General features: G+C 38.9%; 1 protein-coding gene across 5 annotated transcripts; it reads right to left on the reverse strand.

The window, feature by feature from the left end:
* Positions 1–230: 230 nt before the first annotated feature.
* Positions 231–26,681, reverse strand: PHC3 (polyhomeotic homolog 3). Of its 5 annotated transcripts, XR_010606530.1 has the most exons (16): positions 26,642–26,681; positions 24,381–24,528; positions 23,480–23,638; positions 21,945–22,022; positions 20,195–20,353; positions 19,813–19,911; positions 16,995–17,229; positions 15,872–16,746; positions 14,270–14,420; positions 12,945–13,198; positions 11,917–12,073; positions 7,994–8,108; positions 6,465–6,615; positions 6,142–6,373; positions 1,474–2,696; positions 231–987 (listed from the first exon to the last, which is right to left on the reverse strand). XR_010606530.1 is itself a non-coding variant. In XM_065640326.1 (15 exons), exons 2-15 carry the CDS (start codon positions 24,504–24,506, stop codon positions 2,542–2,544), a joined length of 2,913 nt encoding a protein of 970 aa, XP_065496398.1. In that variant the 5' UTR covers positions 24,507–24,528; positions 26,642–26,681; the 3' UTR covers positions 231–2,541. The 5 variants fall into 5 exon arrangements, 4 of the variants coding, with proteins under 4 accessions (XP_065496398.1, XP_065496397.1, XP_065496399.1 ...); XM_065640326.1 differs by having other exon boundaries at positions 231–2,696; positions 20,195–20,320; XM_065640325.1 differs by having other exon boundaries at positions 231–2,696.
* Between the last annotated feature and the right edge of the window lie 564 nt (positions 26,682–27,245).

Genomic DNA, 27,245 nt, shown 5'->3' on the forward strand with positions numbered 1-27,245 from the left:
TAAACACTAACTGTAGAAGTTCTCTAATAGAGCAAAATTAAAACAACCATGAAGTTGTCATGCATGTAACAACACTGTGATTAACTGCAGGTCTAAATAAGACTTGTAACGTAGGTCCACATTTTAAAATATGCATTAAGCCATTATCAAATCACATTTACATATACCTACTTTTTACATTGCCAAAGAACAATACCATCAGAAGACAGAATAAAAATTAGCCAGTGAAATTTTCGTATAAAAAATAATAAATCTTTAAGACAAAAGCCAAAGGATAAATATCTAAGATATCTTTAGTCTTCAATTAGCTCATCAAAACAGAATGCATCCTTTAGAACTTATGTTATAGATATGTTACACAGTGTATCTTACAGAAATGCTACAAATGGGAACCTACTGTCTCCATCATCTGAATAACTTTAAAATGAGCATTGCCAAACGTTGAACTTCAACTAAGAAGTTTATTTCACAACAATAACTGAAGACAGAAAAAAACAAATTAGAAAGTGCTTAGCAATTTCCCTCCAAAATAAACGCAGACATCAATTAATCCTTTAAAGCCTTTGGTGCCATTTGGATAAGAGCTCTCACCACATACTAGCACGTAACAGCAATGGGTTGTCCTAAACTGGAGCTCCAGTGGTTAATAAAAATATTAATAACATCTGCTATTAGAAAGCTCAAACAGTTGTAATTAAAAACCAGAATTCTAATGATGATCTCTGGAAGATAATGGTAGAAGGTGTGTTAATAGAAACAAAGCAATAGTCTAATTAAAGGAAAATGAAGCACAGATTTTTCTGTAATCCAAATTTACTCTTTAAGGTCATCAGTTAAACAATATACATATTAATCTACCTGTCATAAACCTTCCTTTCAGCCAGTGTGTGCGCATTGACTCCTTTTGATCTAGGTCAGCAGTTCTCAAACTTTATGTCAGGTTCCTCTTCTTTCCAGGAGTACTTTAGGGTCCCCCTCAACATCTCCCTACACAATCATATATTATGCATTAATTTGCATAAAAGACAAAATACATTATTTGCAGACACATACATATATTTAATTCAAATATACATTACTCTATCAGCCCACATACCCTTCCTTCCCTATACAAGAGCTTAGGGATCTAGGTCTGTACATCAGGGGAGTGGAGCTGCAAAAGGGAGGGAACAGAAGGTACAAAATACATCCACAAACATCCGTACGCTGGCGATGGGGATGTAAAGACCTCAGAGCCCAAGCAGCTTCTGAGCGTGTCAGTAACCAGGGAAACACATATTTGTTCCGCACAGAGTGCGAGAGAGGGAAGATGGAAGGAGACACTTCCTGGGTCAGCAGCATCCAAGTCAGAATCTCCCGCCAGAGGGACAAAGCAGGACCCCTGGGGATCTGTCCCAAAACTGCCTGGCGGTGGCACTTCTCCTGCAGCAGCTCCTACAGCCCGCTCTGACAGCAACTCATCGAGCGACTCACCACGCGCCTTCCTCAGACTACGGCAAGCCCAGCTCACGCCAGTCAGCAGACAACTAAAAGGTGCTTGGAAGCTTCCAGTGAGGCAATGGGAATACACTACAGGGAAAGACCAGTTAGAAGAGGTATCAGGAAAAAGAGCATCTGAGCTACAGTCCCTTCTCTCCCTCAGTCTTTAAAGTACACTTGTCTCAACCTGGCTGCAGTTTTCAGTCCCTCGTGCATTTAGGAACCTGAGCCCTGAGTGTTCTCACACCTTCTCAGGATCCGCTCTGAACCCCTATTTGAGAACTGCTGGTCTAGTTTAACTAGCAGCGTGCGAAACTACATACCTAACAACTTAATGCCCTCTTAGTGCATAGCAGCATACAAAGAGTAAAGTAACATGTGCTTCTGTTACCTCTGGCAAGAGTGTCACGCCATTGCATTTCAGTAGCCTGATGATGAGAATTTTGCTGAGACATTTATGTGGTTTACAGTATTTCCAGACTTCAAGAAAATACTACAGTGGCAGAGATGAGGGTAAGCTTACACAAGGAAAACAGGCTGCCAACCTACTCCTTACAAACAATTTACTCAAGACTAAAAGAAACTCAGAGAGCACAACTAAATGCATAGCATTTGACTGTTATTAGTGCTTCCACAGGGTCTGTGGACACTTCTGTTATTTCAGTCCAAAAACTGCTGTATGTGGGAAAAAAAACTTTCAGAATACAGCAACACAATTTAAATGATGTTTAGACTTGGGTGGGTGCTGGAGTATTAACCTTAAACTTACATGATAAAGTTGGGGAATATTTAACCTATCACAGCATATTTCACTTCATGTTTTTCCATGAACTCCCACTTCAACTCAAAGTACTTAAGCTTTACCATGAACCCAATAATTGTTGGAAACTACAGAGCACTACCCGGTATAATTCAAAGGAACATTTTAAAGTCTTTATGTGGGGAAACCCCCATATTTTTAACAAAACATCACAGTAATACTCATGCCACAGTGAAGATATTGGCATATTACTGGCGGTTCTGTCACTGAGAAACTGTTGTTTAAACCTTCATGTTCGCCCCCTAGGATTCTTTCAATGAATTTATCCGTGCACAGATTTTCAACGCAGGTCCAAGCTTAATATTCATTGCACTCATAAGGTGATCCTCCTTCAACAAGAGGAGAGCTTGTCCATCGATTTCTTGTGCTCTGAATTCATCCGCAATATCTTGACAACCTACAAGGCAACCGAAAAAAAGAATTACCGGGTGAGAAATATGCATTCTTAGGTGCAATGACTCTGTCCACGCTAGAGCTTTTCAGCTACACAATTTCCAGTTCTTGTGCCTTTAGGTATATGCAAGAGTTCAATATTACGATAGCAACTTCCAAGATAATCTGAAAGTAATTTTTCCTACAGCCACTAATTACACTGTAACTATTGGAGAATTACTCATTGGAAATTCCAATTCCTAGAAAAGACAGCTTTCTCATTTCATTAAGACGAACAATCACCATAATCTCACAATTGGAAGAGACTGGCAAAATACTACTGAAATAGGAATCAAGTAAGAGCATAATTCGACTGGCTTCTTTCCATCAATAAAAAGATATGAATATTGTACTGCTGTGTACAGTAACTCAGTGAGAAAATTCACTTAGCTGTGATTTCCAAAAGGTATTAATTCCATCTGTATGTTACCACCACTTGGTTAAGTAACAGAATTTTGATTTATGGGCTTTAGCACAACTGTCTCATGAAGACATTTATCATCGGTTACAGAGTGAATATTCTATACATAGCAGTAAGTCACTTCACTAGTGCAACTTTAACTAGTTGGATGTGTTTAAAATGATAAACTCTTTTTCTGAACATAAAATAACATGGTCTCAGGTTACTGAGGCCTACAACACAAGAAAGGGAACTCTTACGGGTAACTGAGGGCTCCTTTCCACTGAAGAACACTGCGGAAACAAAAGGTTCCTCAAAAGATGTTCTGGACATCTGTTAAGCAGAAACAGCCAGTTATGCCTGGCTGTAAGGCAGCTCTGTTACATGGACAAACATCTTCTAACACCATGAATAAGAGCACGCATTGTCAGTTGTTTATTTGAACCTTCTTTCCCCACAGCCACGTTTTTCCGGGGTTTAATATATTTATGTTCTCAATCCAGTGGTCTTTCCTTCTCTATCAGAGCCTTTCAGACACGTTGTGATCTGCCTTCCAATCCTGCTTTTAATTATTCCTTGGTTAAGCCTATTTTTTTCTTATTATGTGTTGACAAAACTCTGTAAGTCAAGTATTAAGTATTCCTGTGAAAGGTATCACTGTCTATTTGACTTCAGACCAGAGCTCGGTGATTGTCAGACCACAGCATTTACAAAGAATCTGAGAGACCAAGAGAAGTTTTTGCATTTAGGAACAGAAGTTGTCCTATTAAAATAGATACTTGGTTGTTTTTTCTTTAAGCAGGACATGAAGCATTTCCATGCAACTTTTCCTATAATACCTTTCCTCAGTCATTTTGGAAAAGCAAAAGATGAAAGTTGAATGTATTTCATTCCCTCATCCAAGCACATTTGGATATTCTGAAGCACTTTTTCAATTGGTTGTTGTGCAGTAACTTAGCGAAAAAAAGGATGGGAAGTAGGGGAAGGAAGGAAGGAGGGAAGGAGGGAAGGGAGGGAGAACAACAACAATTCTGTTGGGGCTTAAACTATTGCTGTCTCTTCCCCCCAGAAGAAATAAGTAACAGCAGAAGTGTCCTGCAATCTTCATATCTCCAAAAGACTTCAGAGGAATAGCCTGACAAGGACACTTGACTCTGTGGTTAGATCTCAGCTTGCGGACTCTATGAAGAAAGCTATAAATCAAAACAGGTGTCACTAATGTTTAGGAAAAGTTGACAAATCACCATCTCCTACAACATGGCAGATGGTCTGCATGGACTGCACCACATATTTATTGCAAAATAGCATAATGAAAGTCACTCTTATTATTTCTTGTATTATTCAACTCTGAGATCATATAAAAAAAGTATTTTTTCAAGAGAGTGGCTTGAGAATGTATTGAACAGAATAAAACCCTAAATTGCCAAAAAATATGAATGTAGCTATGTAACAATAAAGTTCTGACAGGTTATGAATATAATTTTAAATATCTATTGAACTTAAAAAAAGGTTATTATGAAACTAGGCTTTAATATGGATGGGGATGAGCAATTATGTTTTCATTAAATGTAGAAAAACATAAAGTTTGTTTAAAATCAAAGATTACCTTGTTTATAGAATACAAAAAAACCCCAGATCCAGCAGTTGGTGAAATATTCTACAAGAAATTATTTCAAAACAGAATCCACATTTTTGGTTTCATACTTGCAAGTGAACTGTGTTTAAGTGGCACTTCAAGTTTTCTAAGACAGAAACTACCACTTATTCTTTTGTAGATCCAAGGATCAGGAAGTTACTGAATTAACTAGAGCCTCAAATCTATAAAAATAGTAACTCAAAACAGCACCAATATAGTCATATTCCAGCAACACAGCTAAAGTACAGAAACATGAATGACCATGTCTTAAACCTAAGGAGCTTTGTTTGTTTTTCCAGACATCACTGCAGGTTCCCAGAAGCAGATAATCTAACTTAATTGCAATTTATAAACCATCAGAAGAAAAGTACTTCAAAGATGACTTCTGCTGATTTAAGACATTGCTTAATCAGTTCTTTGCCTGACCTACTTTATAGAAAATTAACTGTCAAAACCCATATGTATGACCTAGCAGTGAAGATACATTCCTTACAGGTTATTACCCTGACGGGATACATAGAAAAATGGTTTTGCATTTCTAAACTAGAAAATTAGGAACAAACTTAAGCTGGGTTTCAATGTTTTGACGTGTGAGTTACATGGGTAAGCAACAAAAAATTATTGTATGACCGTTATTATGGAGACCTGCCTTGTTACCTGAAAGGATTACAGTATCTGATCAGATAGAATGGCATCCTTGGGAAAGAGAGGGGAGTGAAACTTTAAGGCATGATAGTTAGAAAATGATAAATAAATGTCAAATAACCTGAAGATTATATAAAGGTAACCGTGAATATTGAGCTAAAGAAAGGTTTGTAAATAAGGAGAAACAACATTATTTTTTTCTGAGAACAGACTGTATCTACCGGTATGCAGAGTACATATGCAGAAATTATCTGCATTTCATTTATTAAGCAAAGCTGTGCAAAACAAAGTTTAGTTCTATAGAAGAAACTTGCTTCTTTTTTAACAACTTACATCAGGACAGGTCTTTCAAATTTTTCAGTTGTATAAAGAGAAAGAACTCTCTTCTTGCTTCTTCTACTGAGTAAGCAGCAAGTAAGGAGAGAAGAAAAACGTAAAAGGGAAAAAGTGTGTCTGATCTCTCCACGGACCTCTTGAGAGAAGTCAGACTGGAGGGAGGAACAGCTCTAACCTCCACCAGCTGGGCTGCAACAGCGGAAGAGGGACTAGTTCTATCAACACAGGATTTGTGCTGAAGGAATAAGCAAGAGTAAAAAAACCACATTGCAGTTTTTATCACCAACTAATGAGTAGACTAGTGCTGTTGCCACACCAGCTCCTCGTCACATCGATGCTAGAAAGAAAGGAGCTTTACTGTTATAAAAAACTGGGGCAAGTTATTGCACATACCAGGCAAAGAATGTATAAAGGCCCAGACTTCATCAACAGTCCATACTGATGGGTCCGCTTGCACCACGGGTAGCAAGTCAATGCTCTCTGGCATTTTCCTAATTCTTAGTTCCCTAAGTTCACGTTCTCTCTCTCTTTCACTCTGCCTTCGCAGACGGGTGGTCATGGCAGCTGGAACAGCATCTTCATGAGAAGCCATATCTTCTTCTGCAGATGGATAAGTAATTGGAAGCTGGAAAATGCAGTACAAATACACTACAGTATTATATTTTATTTGTAATTTCCAAAGCAATGCCATAGTTTTAAGCAAATATTCCACAGACCTGTCTAAGAAAATGATCTCGTGACGCCCCATCAGGGCCACTCGGTCGACGCCCGCGTCGCCCAAGACTTTGGCTATCTGATTTCCGATTCCAACGACTGGTCTTGTCTGATGTAAACAGCCCAAATTTCTTAGTGCAACTAAGGCTGTGCCTAAAGAAGTAAGATATATTCAATAATGCACTAACAGCTTTTGGACTGCATTCAATCAAGTAACAATAAAATTACATTGTTGTCTACAGAAATGCTGCCTACTCAAAGACAACAACTAGTGTCACAAAAATATAACAGAAAAGTATCTCGAAGACCATTTACTCAAATCCCTTGTCTTGATGCAAGATCAAGTACATCTAGATCGTCCCTGGAAAATGTCCATCCTTCTGCTCTTAAAAATTTTCAGTTATACAAATATCTTTGCATTTTATCACACAGTCTAATCCTGCTTCTCTGAATGTCCACTAAAAACCTAAAGCAACATGTCTTTTGCTTCCATTTGCTCTACCTAGCTGATACCCAGTCAAAAGAGGATGGAGGCAAAAGAGCCAAATCCCTTCTTAAGATTATTTCGCTAGCAGCATCCCAACAAGTACTAAATCAAACACAGAGATTCCCACTACTTAAAATGAAAATGTCTCACACTAGGGATTGAAAAAGCACCAGACATAAGGGAAAGGTGGTCTCAAGGCACACCGATGCAAAAAAACAACTAAGTGGTGATTAGACATGAGAAGCTATTCTCCACCTCTAAAACATCTATGATTAAATACCAATTTTCCAGCTGTAATGATGGAAGATTTTACAGATGTTGACTACGAATTCTTCCTCTCTTAACCAAAACAAAATAAAAGCAGCATACTTAACCCAAAGAGAAACAGAAACCAGCCGTTTTCCTCTGCCAACCATGTGCAAGAAAATGGCATCACTTCTTATTTTCAAGAAAGGAGAACCTTTAGAAAATACTAAACTATTTATGTTTGAGAATATTTCTATTTTACTCTATGCAAACAAGGTTTTTTTACGTTGCTATTAAAAACATTTAAAAATTTTGTCCTGTGCAGCATTTCAATTATGCCAAGATGAATTCAGTGGGGTTTTTTCTCCAGCGTCACACAAAACTGTAAGAAAGCCCACGCAGCCCAGCATTCTTTCTCTGACATTGCTCAACATCAAGGGAAAGACAATACAAATATTAGAAATATATAACTATTTGTGGCCTATGAACCTCTGCACCAATTTCCAAACACTTAGTAACTCTTAATGGATTTCTTTTCAATGATCCCCATCACCTTCCCATAAGCCCAACAGCATTCACGGCACCCTCTGGAAAGAGGTCCACAATTCTACTGTAACTCCCTTTGTCTATCTTCTTGAAACTTATTACAATCTACCATAGTCCTTTGTACTCATATACTCTACAAATTTGGGTAGAAGGCAGTCCATGCTTTACTGTTTCTTTATTTTTCAACATCAGATACTAGTCGGGTGCTATTCCATTAACCAGATAATGATAAGCAATAACTAGACAGAGTACCTTTTGGCACAGGATGTGGAGCAGAATCTTTTTGACCGTAGAAACTTATTAGAATATCCCATTTTTCCACAAAATTCACACTTCAGAAGATCATTTTCTATTTCATCCAGTCCCTCTAAAGAAAGGAGTGAGGCATAAAGAAATCAGTTTCAAAGACACAAAATTATGTTCAAATTTCCCATCTCAAGCAGGCAGGTAGATTTTCAAATATCTAATACATTTAATTAAATACTTTGATTGACAGAAAATTATCCAAAACTAAGCAAGTCATAGATTTCACTCTATAGAGAAGATTTTGAGCAAACTGAACCTTACTGAACCTTCAGTTAAGTTATTCAATGAAATTAATCAGCTTTTTTGTTAAATCTCAAGCCATCCATGAGCAAGTATGCCCTCAAACATGGCGAATAATTAAAAAGAAGTGTTACGGTCCTCATAAATTGCTTATAAAGAGCTCATTAAGGGAACTAGGCATTATCTATGAAAAAGATAAGCTGCATTTAAGAAAGAAAAATATTATAGTATCTACCAATTTACAGTCCACTGTTGCAGAATATTTTGATGTTATTGGTGAGATGAGGAGGGACTTTTCCTGCTCCCTGTGAAGAACTCAAACACCAACTGAAAGACGCATCAGTAAAAGTAGAAAAGCCCAAAAGAAGCTGTACAAGGCAACAAGGCAGCTCACAGGTTACATGCTGAATGTTTATCCTCTCCTCTGCTGGAAGTGTATTTCATGGGTAGAGCATGGTTTGTACACAATTTAGAAGAATGCCACCACATCTGCAAAACAACCTGACTTCTGGCATGGAAAAAAACCCACCCTTATTCCCATGCACCATCCGTGAAATACATCATGAGGAGCAAAATGGGCACAAACTGAAATGTAACATTTACTTAACCTGAATGAGCACAAAACGAATTGTATGCCACATGGCTGCAGTCATGGACAAAACACATTGTTCAAAAACATATGTTTCTCCCACATTTCTAACATACCCGAGTCACTGTTTCACATAGTTTGCCTCTTGCTATTCTTCTATACATTCATATTTTTAATTTTACATAGTTGCAAAAATTGCAAACTAGCTTTTTGCTCTAAATTCTTTGATAAGCTCTGGTAGCAGCTAATGCAAAGGAAGGTATCAAAGTTTATTTGAAAGATTGTAACTATGAATTTGTAGAAGTCTGTTAACTCACTGTTTAACTCACTAAACTGCTCACTAATTACTGTGCTGACAAGGTAACAAATAAAAAAGCAACAGTGCAGCAAAAAGCTGAAAATACTGAAAAGGTTACTTGAATAACATATTTGATGTATCAGGACTCAATGACATAACTGAAGCCAACAAATCCTCCAGCAGTGTCAGACTGAAAATTACCAAGTTGCAAGTCTCCAATTTAATAAACTGGTATCACACAGGAAGTAAAAACTGGAAACTGGAAACATACCAAATCTGACCAACCTTGCAACCGAAGCTGAATAAATACCAGAGATGCATCCTTCAAATAAATCATTCTGTCTCTAAAAAAAAAATCTCACTCCCAGAAAATTTCCTTTGCTCAACTTCTGCGTATGTGGATGTGTCTCAATGCTGGATGTTTCCTAGCTCGCCTAATGAGGAGTTGCAAATTGTATACATAAACCTAACACCACCTGTCAGGAATGGTAACTAAAAACAAAAGCATGAACCTTTGAATAATTCCATAAAACAACAGACAAGCTGTTTGAAATCTGAGAAACAATACAGTGTTAATACTGAAAAGTTCTTAGGGAATGCTATTGAAAATGGAATTAAGATCTACCGTAACAAATTAAAGGCAAAATAACCATTGCAAACAGAGCTGCAAATATTCTAGAAGATACACCAGATGGCAGAAAGTTCCTTTTGTTTGAAATACGTTGGGTGAAACAAGGTGCTAAAAAAAAAAAAAAAATGCTGTACTCTTGATCAAGAAACCAAGCTTAGTTAATAACAATTTACTGAGCACAGTCATGAGCTAAGAGCTTTATGTGTAGAAAAAGTAGTATAACTCCATTAAGCTGTAAAAGAACAAAAAAAATCTCAAACAAGTCATACAGTTTACTGGATGTCTTTTTCTTAAAGCTTCTCGTGCTTGATGCTTTAATGTCACTGGACTTGCCTCTCAAAGAACTGCTTAATTGGAAGCATTCACTAGGAGATGATACCAAAAAATAACAGCAACTTTAAATTAAATGAAACAAAGATTTAGAAAACTTCCAGACACACTGCAGCCCTCTACTATTAATATGCCAGATGCTTGCCTTCCAAAATTTAGTCTGCCATGCCTATGCGAAGGTTTGTGAATAAGGTATGGGCCTCAAATTATTTTACAGTAGAATATTGTGTAATATATTTTAAAAATGGACTCTGTAAAAATGGTTTCTTCATTTTTCTACGTAGACAACTTAATTACAACACAGTCAAAAGAAAGTCACAGTTTAAAAGCAAAGCACTTAAAATACTTGTCACTGCCTAAACTAGGCTGCTACTGCAAAATGCGAAGAGCTCAGGCCCATACTGAGATATACCAGTAAATGCAATCATATAATCAGGCATAATTTAGGAAATCCTGTTTTACATTTCATTTTCAGGCACGGTTTCCAGAGTTTTTTACTTCTTCGTATGGATGTTATATCAACATGTAGGAAGACTGCAACCTATCAGTATTTCCTCTCAGTGATGTGCTTCCAAGCTAAACCAGCTCCTGCTAAAAATCCATGCTACAAGTAAAAATACACTCTTCATTTTAAGCAGATACATATTGCCTGAGCAGTAAAGAAAATCAACCTGAAGCAAAAATTCCAAGAATATTTACTTCACTTCACTACCAACAAATACTCTTCTTGAATTCAGAAAGCTTTGTAAAGCAATCATTGATTTGGGTCTGACCCAATACACTTATGAGCAGTAATGGATATAAATCACTGGGGTAAAAATAATGCATCAGAATCTATTAATCTAGAAGACTGAATTTTGGGCTAATTTGTTTGCTGAGATACACACTGGATGCAGCGAACTTCCCTATTGCACTTCAGTACCATTCACCAAGGCAGAGACCACAGTAACAAACACCTGCCATCAGTGTGGCAATCTTCAGAGTTCCCATGAGAAAAGATCAGGGGTGTGGACTGGTTTAATTAAGTGACAATTTACAGTGTGTGTAGTGGGAAGTAGTTGAAGCACAGCTACGGTGACACTTGCTACTGCTGCTCAGGACACGCTGTCCAGACTTTTTCCAGCCACCTCACATAATGATCCCTTCTTACCCTGCTCACTACAGTTTGATATGAAAGAGAGAAAAGAACTATTTTAAGAAAATGAAACCAAGAGTTGCACTACGACAAATTTAAACAGATCACTAAAATCAGCTCCTGGGCAACTGCTCAAGCTGTGGAAGAGAAAATCCAGAGGCGGTTGAAAAATTCTGGACTTTCAAATCTTGGATGGAATTTATACAAAAATGTGAGTTAACTTGACTTTTCTGGGCCAGGCCATGGTTTAATTTCCATTTCATAACACTCATGAGGTATCCTACATTTGGGCTTGAACAGTAAGTGGTGTAATACATCCAAAATAGTTGACTGCTGAGTTCTAAAAAATCCATGATGATGATTATGTCGGGTACGCATGGGGAACGCTACTGACATTTTTAGCTCATGAGTTGTGCCGGAGACCGCTGTATTCTAAGCAGGACAAGTGCATAGTTGCTTGACATCTCTGTGCATCTACAGCAATTGCTGTTATGATGTGTAGCTAGTAAAAAACATTTGAAAATAGTTTCTATTAGAGATTGCGTAAAGACTGGAGAAAAGACTACAGCAGTACAGATGGGATTGGATTCTGTAATACATACAGAACTGAAGGGAAAAAATGGATATTTAAACAAAAACTACAAACCTTCTGCAATCATATCCTCTATCTCTGTGTCCGATGAGTTGTCTGCATGTTTTGTATTCTGCAAGTCTGATTCAACACACACAACACTCATGATTTGACCCTCCACTAGCAATCTTTTTTCTGCAGGCTGTTCTACCAGCAAAGATGAACGACTTACCTATTGCAATAAAAGTAAAGCAACAGTGATTAACTGAACAATGAATAACTGAAAATAGTATCTGAGACTTAGCAGTTGTAACTGAGACTAGAATCACAGTTTCTATTCTGTATCAATGAATCATTATTATAAAGTGCCAAAGCTTTAAATACCAGTTCTCAAACAAATACAAAGACACATTCCTGCTCCGCAGAGTTTGCAATTACATTTTACAAAAGAAGAAAAAGATTGTATCTAGAGAAATGAATGCATGGGAAAATGAGAGACACATTAAATTAGTTAATAAGGCAGGCTCATCAGTTTTAAACTGTCCATCTGTGGATTTAAAATTTTCAACAGTAATTCTTACCAGACAAAGTACTAATCACACCAAGCTCAGTAAGGGGCTTGCCAGTGCTTTGAACGACAATATTTTAACATTTTAACACAGACTCATTTCAGAGGTTTAAATTAAGCTATCACTTACGTGGAGGAATCTAGGAGACAGACAAACTTAAAACAAACTTAAAACAAACTTATTGCAAATGGTAGCCTAAAAAAATCACTCTCTGTAGTTATCTCCAGATATAACCTATCTACTCAACTGTGCTTCTGTTTTAATTTAGTACCTTTTCATCCAGTGATAGTGGCAGGCCAAACTGTAGCATGAATTCCAATTACATATGCAAGATAATACAAATAGTATACAAGTACACTGAAGTGCTGTAAGAAACAGGTTACCAATGAGGGGAAAAAAAAAAAAAAGGTCAAAACCAACATGTGAAAAATTATTCAAGACCTATATAGCTACTAGCCACAAATAACATCATCTTTAAAAATAATTTCTTTCAAAAATTAGTAGTAAAAAATTCATAGCAACTTTTAAACTTACAGGGAATGGCTCTAACCCCTCCTGAATCACAAAGCCTTCAATAACATGGGTCAGGATCTGTGGTTTAACAATAGCCTGTGGAGGTTTATTTTCTAGACTAGGAATGCTATTGGGCATTGATGTGCTGTTGCTCCTTGTTGTTGCTGCTGGAAGCAATAGAGGTGGTGGCGGAATAGAGGCATGTGAAGGATCAGATGGAGATTTAATTACTGAGGCACTGACTGATGATGTCACTGAAGGTGGTCCCCCATGTTCTGAAAAAAAACAAACAAAAACCCCAAACAATTAAGTATGTTATGCTTTCATCACTTATGTCCAATCATTGGCACAGAATTCTAGAAATAAGAGGCACTAAACACACTCATCCCTGCGCTCATCATCCTGTAACACAGGCTTTTCCCTATGGCTTATAGATTTTACCTTCAAAACAAGATGGTTTTCCATGACAGACTATTCCACAAATGAACAGTTATCATGTAAACATTTCCTTCTACTCACTACCTACTAATTATAAGCACAGCTGGCCACTAATTACCTACAAAAATCCACAACTGAAAAGCATAAACCAGTATTTTCAAACATTGGATTCTCAAGACTGAGCAGCTGAGGTATTTCTAAAGAGATTAAATTATTTTCAGGGATGCTTTGAGCCTCAGAAACCTGCAAGGCCACAGCTTTATACAACATCGAGCCACTAAGCACCCAGCTATATGTATAGTGTGTGCATGTACATGTATATAGTATATATTTTTATATTCAGCACATCAGGGGAAGTTATATTAGTTTGCAGGACAATTGATATAGGCATGTATATCTTCCATTTCACCAAAGAAAAAAAATATTCATCCGTAGCTTTCACATTAGAACAGCTCCTTACTGCAGCATTTAAAGAAAATGGTGCCAAAAAGAACCATACAATATAGTTAACCATGCTCATGGCAACTTGTGATTGCTGACCCCAACCCTGAAAAATCAATCTTCACACCAGATCGACCAGCATATTTCACCCCTATCACACAGCTAGCACTTAAAGAGTAACTGGAGTTTGACACTCCTGTTTTTATTATAAAAGTCAACGCTAAAGAGCTCAAATATACAATTTCTGGGCTACATGTTATCTAAGCAGACATGTAAGTTACATCTTCTGGACTGAATCATGCATTCTATCACATGGCTTTCTAATAGATTTCATATAGTTTCTTTTACTTGAAAAGTGATACCGCTAAATTAGAAAAAAGACCAAAATAATAGATTTTTATTTTAAACCATCAATAGCTAGTAGAAGTTTCTAAGCAGAACAGCTACCTTAGTTGGACACCTCTCACCTGACAAAGGATCTTCTGAATTAAGTGCATCTCCATTCCCCAAGGGTATGGCTGGTGGGGACAAAGTGGGAGGCGTAGGTGTTCTTGCCATATGGACACAATCTGATTCCTCGGGCATCTCTTCTTCACATACATTCTCCACTTGGTAAATCTGCATCCAACAAACTATTGCTTTAGAGAGATTTCCATTCTATCTTAATACCTTAAAAGAGTTGCATAAATACAGTTTTTAAAATAAATTACCAGTTAGAATGTTTAAATACGCTAATCTCCTAATAAAATACTAGTTTCCATACTGCATACAAAACTCTGAACTCTGGGCACATCACAATGTCCATGAGAGCAAAATTATTCTGTTACAAATAGCAAAATATAAAGAATTCTCCTATCAAACGGACCAGAAAACTTGACTTTTTCAATGTCTTATCTACATTGTTTACTGTATTTTTATTTACAGCTATTTAAACACTTCTGCAAAATGCAAGCTTCTTAAGATAATGACAAGTCTGCAAATAGTTCTCTATCTTATTCAGCAGTGTAATCAAGCTGAGCATTACAGAAAAGTACACCGAGACTATCAAACATCAGTGGTTATAAGAGATTATAAGGTATTTTCCTCAAAACTATTAAAGTAAATGTACTTGAATTACTTGACAGCCAGTTTATCAGATTAGGATGCAAAACACCACCTTGTCAAAAGCAAACCTGGCTTCTAGTCTTTTGTCCAATTTCTACATAAAATATCAGAGAGTTGAGATTATCATTACCCTCTCAATATAAATTGAAAATTAACAGCACATCTTCTTCCTTACGCTGTTGGCAGCCCGAAAAAAGCCTACAAGAGCTGTTGATTCTTTTGCTTACATTAATCTCATTAGCTTGTTACCACTAAAGCCTAGCAATGCCATCTTAAATGTCAGCATTATATGCATATCATTTTATTTCACTGTAGATTATTTTAGTTCAGTGTGAGTGAAGCTGAAACCTTCAATTACAAACTGCAGATGCCCAGGACTAACATGGAACTAAATTAAATGGCAGTGATGGGGAACACCAAGACAGCATCAAAAATTCCCCTGTTTTTTCTGAAGAGGATCTTTTAAATGTTAGTACAAAATTAATTATCCAGAACTCTATTATCTTAATAATCTGCTACACACATTCACACCTAGTATAGAGATGATTCTCCTACTCAAAATTTCAATTGCCTATATTTTTATTAACATAAAGAGGTAAAAGCTTACAGTCCAGATGGTATATTTATCAAAATTCATTTTGACGTAAGTGTTGACATACATTTACTTGCTTTTTTAACCTTAAATACTCTGCAATTTCAATAAGAGATTAAGATTTTAGGTCCAAAAGTTACACTTTCATGAATCTTGGTTGATATTCTTGACTGATAATCCATTACGAAAAGCCCCCAAAACCAGAGGAAAATGTCTACTGTTTTCTTAAAACTCATTCCTGTAATCAATGAGTTTTCTTCTGGTCCTCTGTCTTAGCACCTGGTTTAGCTCCATCTGAAGTCAATGGGCCAGATTTACAGCTCTTTAGAGCAGCCGAAGATAAAGAATAAAGGACTGCAATATTACCACTTACCACTGGAGTTTCAATTGGTACCGACGGCTGCACTTGAAGATTTACTGCCACGGTCTGTGGTGGTGGAAGAGTTTGAAATGGCAGCTGGACCAAAGCTTCTGCAGCAGGAAGTTCTTCCTCAGAAACCAAAGTGTTTTGAACCAAAACCTGCCCCTGGGACAGAATTTCAGGCTGCACTTGTAAAGACGGCACAGATTGCAATGGCAGTTGTTGAATCTGGGTTGAAGATGCTGACAGCTGAGGAGGAGCTGCAAGAGGGATAGGTGTGGACTGCAAGGCTGAATATTGCTGGTGTGGTGTCGAGGACACGATCTGTTGGCCTGGGGAAACTAAGCTGGGCTGATCTACCGATCCTATATGTACAGCAGGGGAAGATGGAAGCGGAAGGTGTGGCGGAAGATTAAGTGGCTGTGCAATCGGTCGAACTGGACTGGTAGTTTGCTGAGGAGCAGTCTGCTCTGCCTGAAGAGCTGTTGGCACGAGGGAGTTGGCCTGTGACTGAATAAGTGCTTGAGGATGAATAATTATTGTGGGTGACTGACTAGGGGAGTGAGAAGGTGGAGGGGACACCACTACAGACTGCTGAGCTGACTGGGATGGGGTAGGAGAGAGTGTTAGAGGTGGAGGATGGATGTGGATAGGTGAGCAATGAGACTGGACACTGCTGGGAGCCGGAGGAAGACCATGGCTTGGGAGTGGGAGGCAGTGCTGGGATGGAGGGGGGTCCTGACCCGACGGGGTCTGGAGTGCAATGGGCTGGACTTGCTGCTGCTGTTGTAATATCAGCTGATGATGGGAAATCTTTGGGGGTGGTGAATGAAGCGGGAGCTGCTGATGTTTGACTAAAGAATGAGGTTGCAATGGAGAATATGAAGCTGTGAGGGGGGGGAAAAAAGTGACAATTAGTATTTACTTCTTTAAGTTCCACGAACATTATAAAAATGAAAAAAAATATAAAACATTAAAAAATTTAAAAAGAAAGGATGTTTTACTTTAAATAAGATCAGCACAACTTTTTCAACCCTTCAGATCTATGTTTAGAAATATCTTCTTTGACAGCACATATAACATACAAATTAAATTTAATTACAATAACTTTCTTATAGTTCCATTTTCATCCTACCTGGTGTTATTAAGTGATGTATGCTCGAAGTCCGTGTGACTGGTGTACTCCGACATTCTGGAGTTGGGCTCTCGCCTTTTCTATTGCTTTCTGAGGGATCCAGTTGGCTGCCCTTGGAGCTGGTTACAGGTTTACACAGAGACAGTGACGGTGTTTGACTGCTGCTCTTTGGTGGGCCATTCTGTGAACCTGACAATACGCCCAACTTCTGACTGCGCAATGTCAAGTTCTGAACCTAGGAAATGAACAAAGTGTGAAAAAATAAACCATTTGAACATCTATGACAAACATCCAGGCAAAAATAGCAAAAAAATAACATTATGTAATGCTTCTCATCCCATCTGATCAAAATATGTGAGAAGTTAAAAATCTGCATTTCAAAGTATCTTCTAAGCCACAAGATTTAGAGAAGAATAGTGATCTTGAATTACTTCAGTGATAAAGAAAACACAGGAAAGCCTTTTTTCTTATTGAACTTTTAAAAGAGATGGAAATTGTTCATTACATTAATTTAAATTTAAACTTACATTTTTTTCTCTTTTATTGTACCTTCAAAGTGAATGACACAAGCATCTTAAACAAATACAATTCTACTTTTATACAGACACTGGAGAAGTGCAGTGGTCTGTAAGTATGTTTCCAGAGACTAACATAAACCAGAGCCTTGGGTAATCAATGGGACCAGAATTTGCTGTATGTTATCTGTGCCTTAACAAACCTGAGCCCTTTATTTCCTTATTTCTACAGCAATATTAATGTACCTTTTCACATGAAAACAAAAGGCTTGCCTTCTGAAATGTAAATCAGTCGCGGATTATTTTCACGGATTATTTAATGTGTGTTACGCCATAGCAAGATTCTGTGCAGAATGATCCCAGCTTTCCAATCCTACATGTTGAGGTAGAATATTTTTTTCAAGGATAAAGACTACCCTTGTAGCACTAATTTACTTCATACTTTACATGAAAAAGACGACTAATTATTATCACCATCCACTATTTTTATTACATACTCCCTTCCTCATTCAACAATTAGTACTTGTGTAATGAACAGATAACTGACATTTTACTTCTCACTGTTCAGTGTGTTAACACGGGATGCATCCAAATCCTGTTGTGAAGACAAGAGAATTGTTTCCTTATTGGCATTCATGAGGCATTTACTGCAATCATATCTCTGTCAGTACACATCAGCCTTCAGCTCACCTTAACAGATCAGGTAACTAACCTGAGACGTCCAGGGCATGCATGGGGAGGACACATAAGAAAAAAGTATGGAAGCAGAAGGGAAGAAGATAAGTAGAAGTGTCAGTTCGCCTAACAGGCCACATTAGGTGTGCCATCCAGATAGTGCTAATCACTGAGGAACTTCTGAGTTTCTCCAGTATTTCTACATGGCAGGCGATACTGCGAGATCACTATACCGTAACTTGACAAATATCTTGGCTAAATGCAATATATACTCCTGGGTATATAACCAAATGCATTTTTTTTCCTTATTAACTGGCACTGCCTACTTGTTCAGGTTTGCTCATATGGTAAACAGACATTTCTCTAAACCCAGCTGACTGAAACCCTAAAGGCATATTTGTCACAAGGTAAGAAAAATAAAGTGTACCAGTGTTAAAGCTTTTCCATTGCCTCACTGACTACGGATGAAACTGGATGTTCGCAATGTCATTGCTGCTGTGGAAACTACCAGACAAGATTAACAACATCTGGCAGTACTGAACATTGAGATGGGATAGGAACAGCTTGAGTTTGACAGGGTCACCACAGCAGCTCATCTAACTGAATAATGCTCTACAGTCTCAGGTGAGATTCTACTGTCCCTCTGCAATGGGCACACTTGTGCAAAGTGAACCTCTAAAATCCTATGGTATGGAAAGACCAAGACCATAAAGTGATGCACTTTATTGATGTCTCTACCTTGAATGCAAAACACAAAAATACAAATGCAAAAAGAGCTGCTTGTCCATCCAGTAACCTCTCCACACTTTCAAACCTGATCTGCAGAATCTGGAGGAAAAGAGGCAGCTTTGATAAAGGCTAATGAGGCATGGTGACACTGTGACTGAAGGAGCAGCCTGTCTTTTCAACAAAGGCTCAACTGATGAACTTAACCTTGTGGGCTTGCTCAACAACATCCTGCATGAATATACAGTTGGATTCCAGCAAGCTCTGACCACCTCACATACCTACTGGAAAAGCAAAGAGAACACAAGGTTCAATAATTTACCGTTATATCAGTGACATGTCTTTAAGGTCTCCAAATCTACTAGAATCTTCTGAAGTGGGCAACAAACATAAGGTCAGAGAACATCCAACTGGTATAATTCACTTGGATTTCTAAAAGGTTTCTGAACAAGGTCCATTTATCAAAGGCTTTTAAAGAAACTACTATGATAGAAGGGAAGATCCCTCATGACAGCATAAATTTGTTATCTAAATGTTCACTTTTCACAGCAGAAGACTGTGACAAATATGTTCTGTAGATACCTGCGGTGTGCCATATATTTTCTCCAGATGATATACAAATATGTTGAGCGATGAAAAGGTGATACAAGTTCAGCTGATAACATGAAGTTATTTGAGAAAATAAGGACGAGAGCTAATTATGAAGACCTAAAATGTCATATCCAGGATCCAAATTTTACATACAACGTGGTAACCTCTAAATGTATGATGATGGCAAACAGAAGACACTGAAGTTGTACATAACCAGTACCCATTAATAGTTTTTCTAAACAAGTAAAATCTAAGCACAATCTTTCCTTACTTTTCGGTTTTGGCCCTCTACTGGACATACACAAGCTCACCTGAGTAGCTGCAGACTGACAGGAGGATGAGGAAGATGATGAGACAACAGGAATGTCAGACTGAACAGCAGCCACAGTGGTTGCAGGAGTAAAAATGAGCTGTTAAACAAGAAAAAAATATCTGGTAACAGACTGAAACTTTGAAAATGTATGAAAGAAATGCAATATTTTAAAGAGAGATACATAACTTGCAAGGCATTAGTGACTAAATTCTCAATGCCATCTGAAAGTACAGAAAAATATTTCTAAATAACTTACAGAAACAAAATTAAAACTGAAACAGTTAAGATTTATTTTGTGGAGAGGGGAGGAGTGTGGAGTGGGACAGGACAATAGAAGGACCAAAACCAAGCTTAGAGCAAGAACTGTAATCAAAACTTACCATTTGAGCTCGTAGATACATTTGAGCCTGGCTTGCACTCAGGGTTGGAGAGGTGCTCCCCAGCAACATAGTCTGTTGAGTAATACTGCTGGTGGTGGTGTTGGAGGTCTGTGAACGGCTTATTATCTGTGCAGGTGTAGGAGAGGTGGAGAGGTTAATCTAAGGAAACAAAAATATTTCTTCTGTCATGGAAATTCATTCATCCTAGGGTCTAAAGCCAGAAAGCCTTTGACAAAAATGGCAGGGGCACTTGAAACCTCTGAACTGTAAAGATATCAAAAATATATTGATCCAATCATCACAAAACAGGATACTAGCAAGATTGTACATTTTCATTCTTAAACTGCAAGCAACCATTCTGCAGTAAATAATAAGCAGTTACATGTCTAAACAATGGTACTATGAAACTGAAAAATATACCTCATAGAAACACACATTTACAGAATATGTAGCGTGAGCTTGCAATATTTTAAGAAAAATACCTGAATTTTAATATTTAAGCATCTTTAAGTGTTTACACTATCTGACTGGACCAGTATCTTGTGTTATGCTTGTTATGCAACCTGATCAGAACAATTCTTTGTGCCGCCATATACAGATTCTGATTCCTCATTCTACACATGCACATTTAAAAACGACTGGAGGCTAAAACTTTCTACAATTTTGTATTGAATGCTCTTCAACAATTGCTCTTTAGCATCTTCTCAAATAAAAGCTGTTGTGCTTTCATGGTGGTGGGGTTGTTTTGTTTTGTTTTGTTTTCCCTAACCGGTCTAACAGAGTTAAGTGCCCAGCTCTTTTTCATCACTTACTCAAAAGATTTCCTTGAAAAATCCCAGCCCAATTATCCTGTTAGTTTAACATCAGACATCTTTAAAGACTTTCCCTCCTAAATTTAATGAATTAATGATTTTACTTCTAACAACTGTAAGCCAAAGCAATGCTATGACAGCTTAAAAAAAATACACAGCTAAATCACTGAAGCTATGCACTGAAGTGATGAACATCTTGAGGGCATGATTAATAAGCAGGATGTCTGCAGGACTAACAAAGTCCTATTCAAGGCAACTGTAGAGCTGTACATAAGAGACTGTGCAAATTAGATGTCTAAACATGCCACTTAAAGAAATACAGCATGAACTGACCACAGAGCTGCTAATAACTGAAACCTGAGCACATGCCTAGAATATGGATAAAATAATTGAAAGTGCATAAAAGATGCATGATAAAAGATGATAATCAATAAATGAATGAATGCTATAAACATTTAATCATTTTCATATCTAGATATGTAAGCAGTGACTTGGATTCTTTAGATTCGGTGCTCTTTCATCACTGATACATAGAGTTAAGATTTTAACCTACAATAGCACCCTGGATAAAGAAACTAATGTGAAAAATCCAGTAAGAACTCATGTAAGAGATGAAAGCTCAGGGAGTGACTCCTGCAGTGGTCTGAACAGTCACCAGTGCTTGTGGAGTGAGCAGCTGCCCCCGTGCAGCACCAGAAGCCGGCTGAGACTGGGGAAACCTCTAACACCAGTCAGCAACACACATTAGGATGACTGGTGGACACTGGAAGTGCAGCCAACACCTATTACAGAATCATCGTAACTTCCGTTTACTGTTTCTGTAATACTAATTTTAACCACACGAATTTAAATACTAAAATATTTTCTGTTTTTCCAAGTAATTATATACTAACCAAGAGGGGTTGAGAATGGATGGAGGGCTTTGTTCAGTTACGTACCGAGGTCTGCGACATGCTTGACTGCTGAGTGACACTCCCAGTGGGGGAAGTACATTGCCTCCCACCTGACAGGCTTGCCTAAATAGCAAGAATACGTGTCAAATATTGAAACCAAAAAGTGTTTAAGTGATGTTCATATTATTGCATAAACCGTCAGAAACATCCCTTTCTACCATTACCTTTTCTCTGGGTTAACAGTAAAAATGCTTTATTCAGGAGAATTAGTTTCCAGCAGAGTGTACTCTGCACTATGGAACGCTGTCTGCAAGGCGCTAAACGCCTTGAATTCCTACCCAATTTCAGGCACTCAAATTCTTGCAGATCAAGACTTGAACAAAAACTATCAGAAGTAAAGTCTATCAAACTGTTAACGATGGAGCTAACTGATCAGGTCACTACCTATGGTGCTCAGAACTTAAAACGTGACATCATTAAAAACTGTCATTATTAAAACTCGCATCATAATTTTTATTATTATTACAATCCTCTAAATATAAAACAAACTTTATAAATGCTGTAAAGAACACCCTCACATTCTAGAATGATACTTTACATATGCACATCTATCTTATATGTATGCATATGTCATACATATAACAGTACACTATTCCAGCCCTTCATGTGAATATAGGACAGTGATTTAGATTTCTGCATTAGCAGACTGCAACCTAAAACCTCCTAGCCTTCCCCAGCCTGATTTTCTTAGCTCTGTCTTGCTAACTGTATACGCACAAACAAATCCATCACAAAAAATGACAAATCAATATATTACCACGATCTAATGGAAAAGGTATAGAAGAAAAAGGCAGGAGTATAGAAGAGTCAGTCCCAGTACTGACAACAAACAGCTATATACCTGAAATTTTTAACTCTGTTTTAGCATTTGCATGTGTAAAATCATTAACAACCACCTATCTCTGCAAGATAATATTCTCAATCCATGGTCAACTGAAGTCAATGTAAATTTTTCCAAAAGTTTTCAAAATGGGTCTCCTCCAGTGTTCACCAATGTTAAAAGCTGTGCTTCAGAAATGAAATGTCTTTTACTTCCTATATTTCCACACTCAAGAGTTAAAACTGAATTGTGCCATTACTTATAATGCAGCCAGATGTGTGGCGAAACACAGTAAGACAGCAGGTGTTCGTTATTTTTATTTGATTTCACTATGATACATTGCTATTCATTGCTTTCCCCATGAACTTTTAGAGAAAATCATGGGATGAAGATTGTAGTAGTCTATTTTTAATATTTATTTTATTACTGTTTGATGATTTACATGATGCACTATAATGTATGCAATAAAGCATGGAATGGTTGCCTGCTGGAGCATTTATAACACTGGATCAAATCCTCCAAACAGTTCGGAGGGAAGATACAATTTAAAATAAAAAAGCCATTAAAATAGAACAGTGAATTATTGTAAGGCATTAAGCTCAGGCACTTAAGCTGTTATTACGTTTGACAACGCTCTAGAATTATAGTCCTACTCTAGAAAGTAGTACACCGTTTTTTTTTCAGCAATCTTCACTCTCACCTGTGGTACAGTTGCCAGACTCTGAAATTGGGTACTGCTTAAGTGCTGCTGCTGCAAAGCAGCAGTCTGCAGCATTAGATGCTGCTGTTGGGCTGCGTACATCTGCTGGAGGTACTGAGCAGCTGAGCTAGGAGGACGATGCAAGGCCTGCTGAATAACCTGTGATGAATCAGTAGGTAATTAATTACAATTACAAAGTACATACCATGCTGACATGATGCTGAAGTTTCCCTTTACAAGGAAATAAAACCAAATAAATTCTTTTCACACCGATTATGTAATACTGAACTCGTTTCAGCACTGTTCTCAACCAAGTCTCAGAACAGTCAACATAAATGTATTCATGTTTTCAAGGAAAGCCTGACAATCAGCTGACAATACAGCATCATTTGTAACGCAACATCCAAGCCTCTTGGGTTCTTGTCAACAAGTCCTTTTTGAAACCTCCGAATAGAGTCTGAGGGACTCTATTGCTAAACCAAACAATGTACTGTACAGAGTTTGAGAGGACCTAATTTAACAGCACGAGGGGGCTGGATCCAAAGCAGCAGTTACACACAGATACCTCTGGATCCCTGTAGTCAATGTTGGTCAAATGAACAGCTTTATTTTGTGTTATTTTGTCAAGTATTTTGTTAATAATCCATACTCCTAGGGAATGGAGAAAAAATCCAAACTCTCAAGCATAGCATTTCTCCCTCCATTGTGTGGGATGCTGGCCTGCACTCTGCACCATTTTTAAGTGGTCTGATATCCTTTGGCAAACAGTATCTTCTGAAAACCAGTAAGTCAGGTATTGAGAAAGAAGACGGCAATTAAGAATGGAAAGTTAATCTTGTGTAAAGTATTGCACAATGCCTGCAATGTACAGGACAGGAAAGAATACCTCACAGCCCAGTACCTGGACAGCATGTCTGTCAGAGCCGCTGTAGACAGATATCTGTGGCAGCTGTGTCCGGGACGTGGAGGTGGTCGTGATAGTAGTTGTAGAAGCAGAACATGTTGTTGTGTTTGGTTCATTCTCCATAGCTGGGCGGTGTTCGTCTAGCCTGGCAGAATTGAAAATAAAGCCGTTTACAAACAGAAGGCCGGGACATGCTGATTTTAAAGCAAAAAAAAAAAAATCTAAGCTTCGCTGAGAATAATGGACAATTTTCAAATGGACAAGTTTGTAGGATTTGCTATTACTTGATGGGGTTTGTTGAGGGATGTGGTAATAACCTTCTAAGATCCATCAAGAGTAGCAACAGGTGACCAACTTAAGAATACATGCAAGATTTACAGCAAGCTACACAGCAGCACCGCCGCATCCCTCCTCCCCACAGCACAGCTGACCATTCTGGACCTTCAGCCAAACCTGTTCTTGGCAAAAATCACTTGTGGCACACTCTGTTTGGAAAGAGATGGAAAGGCTGTAGAGAAAAATTGCTTTTACTTTTTACAGCAATACCTCCCAAAATACAGCAAGAGTCAAGGAAGAAACTACTTATTTAAGCAACTCCGATGGTTCTTCCACAGCCTTACAAGACTTTCCTCTGTTGTAGAGTGCAATCTCCCTCCCAAAATGTTGTCATTAAAACTGAAATTAATCACATATCTCAATACATGAGGGGTGTTTAGTTTTCTTTTCAGTATTAGTATTATGATTAAAAGGAAATAGCATATTTGCAGTTTATTGCTTTTAAAAGGATGTTAAAAAAATGGGTGAGGAGAAGATAGGTTTCCTTCTTACAATAAAGATCTCAGAAAAATAATCACTGAGAGAGCTGCAATGTACAAGGAAAAAAGCAGCATTGCCAAATGCTTAACAAACCACCCATTGGATGCTGCGGACAGGAACATAATTAGGATTTTCACCTCACACAGCTGAAAGCAGAATGCAGCGCTGCCAGGCTGCTGCCCTCACCTCTCAAACACGACTACTTTGCGAGTACATCATTTTCTTAAGTGTATGACTAGGACCATACAATGATGCTGCATGTGAGTAACTTATAAGTCAAAAGAACCTCTGTAATTCAAAGTAACTTTTAGAAAATGCACTGAACTCTGACTTTAAAAAACGGCTACACATTTGAGCAACCACAAAATACAAAGCACAACAGAAAACTATATTGAAAATAAGTATTTATTCAAGTAGTAATGGTATGAGACATCACATAATCTTGAATTACACTGTGCATAATGTAAATATTCAGACGTTTTGTTCTCTTTATATTTTTTTGGTCAAAGCAAATATGCAAATTTTTAAAAACACCTGCTACTCTATACCGATAACATTGAACTACCTTCACAGTGGACACGAATGTCACTACTCATGCCTGAGAGAGTTTGATTTTTGGTGAATGTCATGGTAATAGCAAACAGTGCTGAGAATTTGCAACCATAAATGGTATTTGAAAATAGTTTGTGGTTGTTTTTTGTTTGTTTACATATGAAGTTTATTCTTATTCTTTCCATTCATGACCTCTCTTTATGCCTGCAAGGGTACAAAACAGAGAAATCAAATGAAAATTTCCGCCAAGTCTAGTCCCTGCAGGCATTTTTGTGTATGACTGTAGGCTCTGAAATAAGTTCTCTCTCTTTCCCTTCACTCTAGCTACAATAGGCCAACCTTGCCCAAGCCTTGGGGCTTGTGTTCTTGCTTCAAAAATAAAAAAATTTAAAAATTTTTTAAAAAGAAAGAAAATAAGGGGAAAAACGGAAAGGGAAGTTGAAGCTATGCTCTGTGGAAATGCAGCCCAGGCCGCGCGGTACAACTTGCGCGGGGCTGCCCGGCCCGGGGCGCTGAGGGAGCCGGGGCCGCTCCGCGGGCAGCGCCAGCGCCCCTGGGCGGCCGCTGCTCCCCGCCGCGGGCCGGGCCCGGCGGGCTGACCCGCCCCCTCAGCCCCCGCACCGGGCCGCGGCCTCGCCCGGCCCCGCCGCCAAAACCGGCAGCCACACCGCGGCCCAGCGCCACCGCCCCCCTCCGCGGCCCCGCCGGCAGCCGCCGCCGGGGAGGGCGGAAAGGTGGGCGGGAGGGGAGGCACCCGCTCCCCGAACAGGGCTGGGCCGCCGCCGGGGCGCTGTCAGGGCGCGGGTCCCCGCCTACGCGCCCCGCCCCGCCGCGGCCCGGGCCTGCCGCTGCCGCTCCCCCTCCTCCGCGCGTCCCGCCGGGAGACTCGCCTCGGACAAGCCGCTCACTCCGCTTCCGCCATCTTCTCGCCTCCCTCAGGGGGAGGCGCCGCGCAGGCGCGCTGGGCACGGCCGGCGCCGGGCACGTGACGGCGCCCGCCGCCATGTTGTCGCTGGCGGGAGGCGTCGTTCGTGAGGGGCCGGGTCTGGGGCCGGGTCTGGGGCCGGGCTGTCAGGCCGCGGAGAGGTCGTGGCGGGGAGCAGCGGCCTGGCCGAGGAGGCGGGGTCTGGCCTCCCTCAGGACCTGCTGTGGTGAGTGGTGCTGCGCGTTTAGCTGAGCACAGCTGCAGGGACAGTTGTTTTCATTCTCCTGTGGCAGTGACACAGTTCAGCTATGTGTTGCCAGGGCCTGTGGTAAATAAGCTTCATTTATTTCATGCTTTAGTTACAATAGGAAAATGAAGGAGGTGATATATGCTGTTTTGAGAGTGTTTTGGGGAGGTTAAGGTCAATACCAGCCTGTAGTGCTTTTCTGCATTGGCTGCTCAGGGATCTCAGCAGCTCCAACCAGGACACTGGTGGTGAACTGGTAACTTCTTTGAGGGATATGAAACAGAAATCTGAGTCTTTTAGCCCCATTACCTTAGCTTTCAGT

This window comes from Caloenas nicobarica, chromosome 8 (genome assembly GCF_036013445.1).
Source record: "Caloenas nicobarica isolate bCalNic1 chromosome 8, bCalNic1.hap1, whole genome shotgun sequence".
NCBI lineage: Eukaryota > Metazoa > Chordata > Aves > Columbiformes > Columbidae > Caloenas > Caloenas nicobarica.

Coding starts and splice junctions, on each gene's coding strand:
- PHC3 (XM_065640325.1), bottom strand. CDS start 24,506: ATGGAGAATGAACCAAACACAACAACATGTTCTGCTTCTACAACTACT. Junction 16,747..16,994: donor ACATCACTTAATAACACCAG/GTAGGATGAAAA, acceptor CCCCCCTCACAG/CTTCATATTCTCCATTGCAA. Junction 12,074..12,944: donor AGGGGTTAGAGCCATTCCCT/GTAAGTTTAAAA, acceptor TTATTGCAATAG/GTAAGTCGTTCATCTTTGCT.